The sequence below is a fragment of the Triticum aestivum genome, chromosome 7B (assembly GCF_018294505.1).
Source record: "Triticum aestivum cultivar Chinese Spring chromosome 7B, IWGSC CS RefSeq v2.1, whole genome shotgun sequence".
Classification (NCBI taxonomy): domain Eukaryota; kingdom Viridiplantae; phylum Streptophyta; class Magnoliopsida; order Poales; family Poaceae; genus Triticum; species Triticum aestivum.
In genome coordinates this window covers 159,706,863-159,714,029 of record NC_057813.1, presented here as the reverse complement: position 1 = coordinate 159,714,029, position 7,167 = coordinate 159,706,863, and the positions used below count along the sequence as shown (strand labels likewise).

General features: G+C 43.0%; 1 protein-coding gene and 1 non-coding gene across 2 annotated transcripts; both read left to right on the top strand.

Annotated features, from left to right (window-relative positions):
• The first annotated feature begins 529 nt into the window (after positions 1-529).
• LOC123163313 (U6 spliceosomal RNA) lies at positions 530-631 on the top strand. Its single transcript, XR_006481836.1, has one exon. It is a non-coding gene; the product is annotated as a U6 spliceosomal RNA (small nuclear RNA).
• Positions 632-4,965: 4,334 nt separating this feature from the next.
• LOC123161859 (anthranilate O-methyltransferase 2-like) lies at positions 4,966-5,732 on the top strand. Its single transcript, XM_044579680.1, has 2 exons — positions 4,966-5,074; positions 5,182-5,732. The coding sequence occupies exons 1-2, from the start codon at positions 5,000-5,002 to the stop codon at positions 5,629-5,631; spliced, it is 525 nt and encodes a 174-aa protein (XP_044435615.1). The 5' UTR covers positions 4,966-4,999; the 3' UTR covers positions 5,632-5,732.
• Positions 5,733-7,167: the final 1,435 nt, after the last annotated feature.

Below are 7,167 nucleotides of genomic sequence, written 5' to 3'. Positions count from 1 at the left end.
AACAGAACAACAACTATTCATTTTTTGCAGGTTTTATTCCGAGCTACTGCGCTGATCCGTATGTGGTCCTTACTCACTCCGACGGAGGCCGGGGAGCGTTTGGTTACTGGATCTGTCCGCTGGGAGATGGTAGTGCGGGATATCTTCAACCGGTTTGGATGGCGGTCATGTAATAGGATAGGCGATTAGTTTACCTATCTTTGTTATGCCAGCCGGTTGTGGTTTTTGGGCCTTGAGTTTTTGGCGTTGTGACTCTTTGTGAGCTTGCGGTTCTTTTGTTTTCAGACTATAAGACCTTGTTGAACATCTTTATTTATTTATAAATGTGGCCGTATGCATCGCTCTGATACAGAGGTCGGGGAGTCCCCCTTTTCGAAAAAAAACAACTACAAAAAGATGAGCAATGACCGGTTCACTTTTACTATCACCATCTTTGAGCCTCTTTGGATAGCAAAAAAGAAAAGAAAACGTGGAAACAGTGAACTAATTAAGATGTACTTTTTAAGGTGACATAGGATATCACGTACTAGTCCCTTCAGGGACATCCGATAAAATTGAAACGATAGAAAAGATTATCTTGACCCCTGCGCAAGGATGACACAAAAAAAAGGATATCACGTACTACGAATTTCTACGTAGGATATTCCATCATGTTACTTCCGACCAAGCGTGCTTAACAAATTACGTTAATTGTATTCAATTGTCAAGTAATTACTATCCATTACTTGACAACCATGAGAAGCACGAATATAAACCACCTACCCTATTTGTCGTGAGTTGTATATATTATTTCCCTTCGCAGGAACACATGATCACCAGCGTACATGTTGCAAAAGGAGATACTGCCACAGACACACTTAAGCATCCCTGGTGTGAAACATATGTATTACTCTTAATTAACTATTGCAAGGTATGAGAGCTTGTCATACCACCATCCCATTGGGTATCAGCCCAAAGATCTAACACCATGTCTATTATCACCATAGATGAACTTCAGGACTCAACCGTACCTCCATCTGAATACTTGAACCATTATCCTCAATGACAAGTAGCGAGATAAGATTTCTCTTCATCTTCGAAATTGTATCGAACATCCGTTACAGTTCTGATTCTTATGTCAAACATGTTGATCTGAATATAGGGTCTGCCTTCAACCCAACATGGTAAGTCAGGTTCCATCTTTCTTTCGTTATGTTTTCTAAGAAGGATTTTCATAATTATGTACTTGCAATGGATTTTTCATATTGAAAAATTATGTTATAACATTTTATAACAAAATTCATTGATAGCAGCATAGATTATTTTTTCAGTGTGCTAGCGAAATTTTCGTCAATGATGAGAAACCTATGTTAACATCATCAATCGTCAATACAACGACTCCAGTCCACGTGTGTGCGTGTATGTGCTTAACTCTACGCTGTACTTGGTGTTTATCCAAAACATTAGATTAGTTCAAGTTTATCCAAAACATTAGCAAATCTTTTCTAACTTCGGTATAATTTTTTTACATATTCAAAAGTAGGTAACTAGACAAACAAGCTAGTACCGCATTACCCCGGCAATCTAAATATAGAGAGTTTTCTGTAGGGAACATGGTTACAAAATGATATGATGGTATGATACAACTACCAAGATAAATAATCTAGTATTTCTACTTTTGAGTTCTTAACGATTTTTTCAAACAACTAAACCAAATATCAAGGAGGATCAGCGGACATCCTTAAGATTTTACCAGTGAAAAACACATCAGGGTAAATGGCCGTCCTAGCTTCCTAGCTACCTAAGCTTAAATAGACTATATTTCATTATCAGTATTACCCACCAAGCTGCTTATTTTTATTTCTATCGTTTGCTTCTAGTCTATGTTGCCTTGTAGGTTGTTCTTAAGAACCTTTTGTATCCAAGGTTTGAGGGGCTTTATTAACTTAAATCTAAGTGTTCCTAACTTTTGTCTAAAATATAAGTAACCATTCCAAAAACCAGCGAGAACTAAATATGAGAGAAATTTAGAGAGGAATATGCATGTATATTCCTAATAAATAATTACAAATAACATGATATATATAAATAATCCCTTAATATACTTAATATATAGTATATTAAGTAGAGGCAGAGAGTAGAAATACTATAATACTATAATAATGACACTCGTGATTTCAACAATTGGAAATATTTTATCGTTGTCCGTCATTTTCCTTCCTTTTCAGTTTGGATTTCCTAGTTCTAAGATTTTTCTTCTGGTTTTGCTTACCCTCTTTCATATATATTTCTCCTTGCTTCCCCATCGAATTTTTTGTCTATTCTTTTTTATCTAATTTTACTCATATTCTGATGTTGTATTTTATCATGTTTTTGTTATGGTAATTTCATAATTTTCCGCGTTCTCAAAGTTTTTCACCTGTCTACCCAACAACAATGTTCGCCAGCTATAGTAGGTGTGGTTCTAATCCCAGGGATAGGGCAAGGCAAGTTCTCTCATTCTCGTCTGTAGTAGGTGTGGTTCTAATCCCAGGGATTAGCGTGGTGTGTTTTTGCCTTTTGGCATTGTACTCAAATTGTGGATGGGTCTCTTCACCCTTTCTTCTATCAATATATGATACGCATGCTTGTGCGTATTCGAGAGAAAAAAAACAATGTTCGCCAGCTATATGGATATGTGGATGGAAAAACCCCCTGCGTGGGACAAACTGCAGTAGAATGACCAAACAATAGATGACACAATTATGCATTAGATAACTATAAAAATTTAGAATACACAGTAAGCTAGGCAAGTCTGCAGCCGTCAATTGTTGTGCAGTAGAGTACAACTAAGGAATGTAATGGACAACAAAAATGCATTACCTGGTTAATTAATAACATTGCTAAACATGCATAAAAATGTAGGAGTAAAAACATTTAGCACAGATACCACTATGCAGTAGACAGTAGTGTATAGTATATGTAGTGCATAAGAAAAATATACCAAGCAAGGCTTTCGACCTGCTTTATGTATAAAGCACACACACATAACGCCAAAGTACACAAATAAGAGGTACCACACACAGGAGTGTTCTACCTAGGACACAGCTCAACAAGTCCAAAAGAAATAATAGAGTCCACACATAAGAAAAAAAGGGACACCCCGACCCCCGCGTCATCCCCAGGGCGGCTCGGGGGAACCCTAGTTGCGCCGCCGCCGCCCCCCTCTACAGCACGCCCTCCTCCCGCCGCCGCCGCCGGATGAGTCCGCCGGTCTTCGCCCGCGCCGGAGGACGATGGCGGCGCGGATCTCCAGGCGTGTGGCGGCCTCGATTTCTGGCGTGAGCCTGTGGTGGTGGGAGACTCGTCCTCGGCGTCTCCGGCCGGCGTGGCGGCTGCCCGGCGCAACGTCCTCGTCCTCTTGCGGGTGATGGGCTGCCGACTGCTCGTGGCTGCCTCGACGCGATGGCGTCCCAAGGCTTCAGATCTGTCCCATCAGCTTGACTGACAATGAGGTTGGTGGTCGTGTGTGGTGGTGGCGCCGCCGCGCAGGAGGTGCTTGGGCCAGTGGGTTCGCATGTGGGCAGCGCTGGGGGTTCCCCTATCCTCGTCCAGCAGCGTGAAAGTGCGGAGGTATGGTTGTTCCAGGCGAAAGCCGACGGCGCGATGTCTGCGGATGTCGCTCTCCTCCTGGGGGCCATCGTGGAGCTCTCCGACCTCCTCCGCTCTCGGGTCACTTTCTTCGGGTGAAAGCCTAGGACCTGCGGTGCAGCGCTAGACGATGGCGTGGCACGTCGCTTGCCCTCCCGAGGGTGTCTTCTTGAAGATTGTGATTCCCTGTGCTTTCCCGGGACTGGTTGCACGACATCACGGCAAGTGGCCGGTGATGCGCCCAGAGGTGGAGCGGTGTTTCCTCCTCCGCATCGAAGATGGCAGATCTCGGTGGTGTGGCGCAATGGAGTCTCAGCGTTCGATGCATGTAGATGGACTCGCGTAGGAGGTTGGAGCTATCTGGCATCGTGGTGACGTCGATGGTAGGCCTCGCAAGGTCGATGCGTCGGCAAATGCTCTGAAGATGGATCGGTGGATGATGGCGGCGGCGGCCTCTGAGAGTGCGCCGGACTGGTGTGTGCCCCAGACCTGGCAGTGGCTTGGTTGGGGCCTCCGGTTCTAGATGTTAGGCTTGCTGCGAGGTCTGTTTGGTATTAGGCTCGGACTATCACCCGTTCATCAAGTGGATAGGAGTAGCGACAGATGTTGCAAGAACAGTGACTTCACACTTACTGACGTATTACTTTGTAAGGTTTTCATGAATAATTAATAAAGTGGCTGCATGCATCGCCCAGATGTAGAGGCCGGGGTCTTCCTCCTTTAGAAAAAAACATAAGAAAAATATATCAGAACATATTCCACTGAAAGCTTATTTTGAAGCTTATATCAGAATGAATATAACAGAACGGGTCATAATTTCACCCTGGTTTGTGGTTTTCTTAAGTTCGGAAATCGGTTGTAAAATGTTGATAACTCATCTTCTTTGGAAGTTAGCTTTTCAAATGAAGAAATACTTGAAGATGGGAGTTTTGATCATAAATAATGTAATGAGCGTCATGAGAATGCAACGTTTTTGACTATACGTAAAACTAGTTATGAAGCTGTTCAAATGAACTCATGCATGTTTTTAGTTTATCTGAAAATTATTGATCTTCTGTCCTTTGCGGCGAGAGATAACATCATATGCTAGCTGATGCAGGCATTGTACAGCATGATTGCTTGACAACCCACAAAAAATCACTATCTCATCTTTGCGAACACTTAACGGGCGGCTATTCACGTCATTGTTTTGTGGACTCTGCCAAGTTCAGAGCATTCTTAGTCAAAGTGACCAGTCAAGTTAAATACTTCGTGTGTAGGAACCCAGTAGAGAGAGAGAAAAAAAACAGGTCATCATTGTCTCTCTATAAATGATAGAGCCGTTGGGGTATCACTCAACACATCTAGCCCCAACTTGTGAAGCTAATAATCATCACTCGTGAGATTAGCTATGAAGGCAGGGAGCGGCGTTCGCATGGCTACTGGCAACGGGGAGAACAGCTACGCCGCAAACTCCCGGCTCCAAGTCTGTGGCCTGCACTGCTGCAATTTACTGTCGTTTCATGTACAAATATATAAGCACTGCAAGCTAGTAGCAGCTCTTAATTTGCTGTGTTTCATGCATGTATGCAGGAGAAGGCCATTTTGGAGACAAGGCCGGTGCTTCGCGAGGCCATAGAAGAGGTGTACAAGTCGCTCTCCGACCGACGGAGCATGATCGTCGTTGCCGACCTCGGCTGCTCGTCGGGCCCGAACACTCTGCGTGTCGTCTCCGAGGTGATCGGCGCGGTCCAGTTCTACACTCGGAAGTCGGAAGAAGAACGGCGCGCCGTGGAGGTGCAGTTCTTCCTGAATGACCTGCCAGGGAACGATTTCAACCTCGTCTTCCGGTCACTGGAGGAACTTGAAGATCTCGGCGGCAAAGAGACGCAGCCCTACTACGTGGCGGGCCTGCCGGGATCCTACTACAGGAAGCTTTTCCCTTTCCGGAGCGTCCACCTCTTCCACTCGTCCTACTCCCTCATGTGGCGCTCTAAGGTATGCATGCATCATATTGTCTGCAATGTGATAATTATGTCCTAGCTAGTATTGTTCAAGTTTTAGTTAATTAACGATGTGTAACATCGTTGTTCGATAAATCAAGCTTTATTTATGTGGGCGTTGTCAGATATGAATGAAGAAAACATGTTAGGTATTGGATCAACTCCAAGATTGTTCAGTCCATATTAATTTTAGGTGTGTTGGATCATAGATCTGAAGCGCACAATTTTTTTAGTGAATGCATGGAACTATGCAAGGCATACTATTAAATTATAGAGAAACTATGGAATACTAGTAAGTAGCACATGCTTTGCATACTTAGAATCAGTCTCATCTCAAATTTAAATTTCGGCAAATTTCAAAACTTTAGTGTTGATTATCACAATGTTGCAAAATTATATAATTTCCAATATAGTAAGCAATATAGCAATCCAATAACTCGTTGATGATACACGTTGTTTGTGGAAACAACATAAAAGTTGGTTACATGATGTAATATCCATGAATTACTATGATGTAAGTGGAATTATTCTCAGACTACAATTTATATTTTAAAATGTCAAATTTGAATTAAAAGAATGATTCATAAACGGGTATGCATAATCTGATTCTGGACATATCAATTTCCAAAATTGTCCGTTCCACTATATTTCTCTGCACAATCCACAATGGACCGTCTAGCTAACTCCTCCATATATAAATTGGGATATACAAGAAACATATATTATTGCACGAATCAATTTTCTGTATGAAATTTTCTTGCCATTTACAATAAAGTTTTTGTTTTCTTATTTTCACATCCATTCAATATTTTTCCATAAAAAAGTTCATATCCATATGTTATCCATAAAAAAGCTCCCTATAATCACGCCATGAAATCTTCCAACCACCTTTACCTGTTGGCTACTTCTCACGCCATTCCCTGGATCCATATCTTGCACTACAAATCGCTTCCATTCCTCCATTAAAAACACTCAAAAGACACAACCTCCCTGTCAACCCTATTATCGCGCGCTCTGCCGGCCCTCACGGTCTGGATGCCAGTGCGTATGCCATGAGATGTACGGTTGGCCCGGCCAGCTACGCACACGGATGGATTGGGCAGCGGCAGTAAGTAGGTGAACTTTTCCTGCATGGCCGCATGGTAATCTGTCGATGGTTCTGGAATACAACAGTATCTTTGCTGGCACTGTAGCATATACTGTAAATGCGAATCCCAGCATTTTTAACCATTGGATGGACTTTATCAACAGATAAGGTTGATTCCTGGCCATCAAGTTTGAAAGTTTGCAACTGGTACACGGTACACTATATAGTAGTATAGATATTCGGCGTTTTAGTCGTGGTGGGGTGCTAGATCTGGAGTTCGATGGCGTGTCTGGAGTGTTGCCCCGTCTGATTCGTTCAATGGTAAGGGCTTCACTTTTGGTGAGCCATCTTGAAGGTCCGCAAAGCTGCATATCAGCGATGGAGCCGCATCGAGCTCGGGTGAGAAGGTGATTCGTCATTCTTTTCTTTGGTGGCTACTGCGGTGGTGTCGAAGGCAGGTGACGGACGTTGGTGTCAAGCTCAGAGATG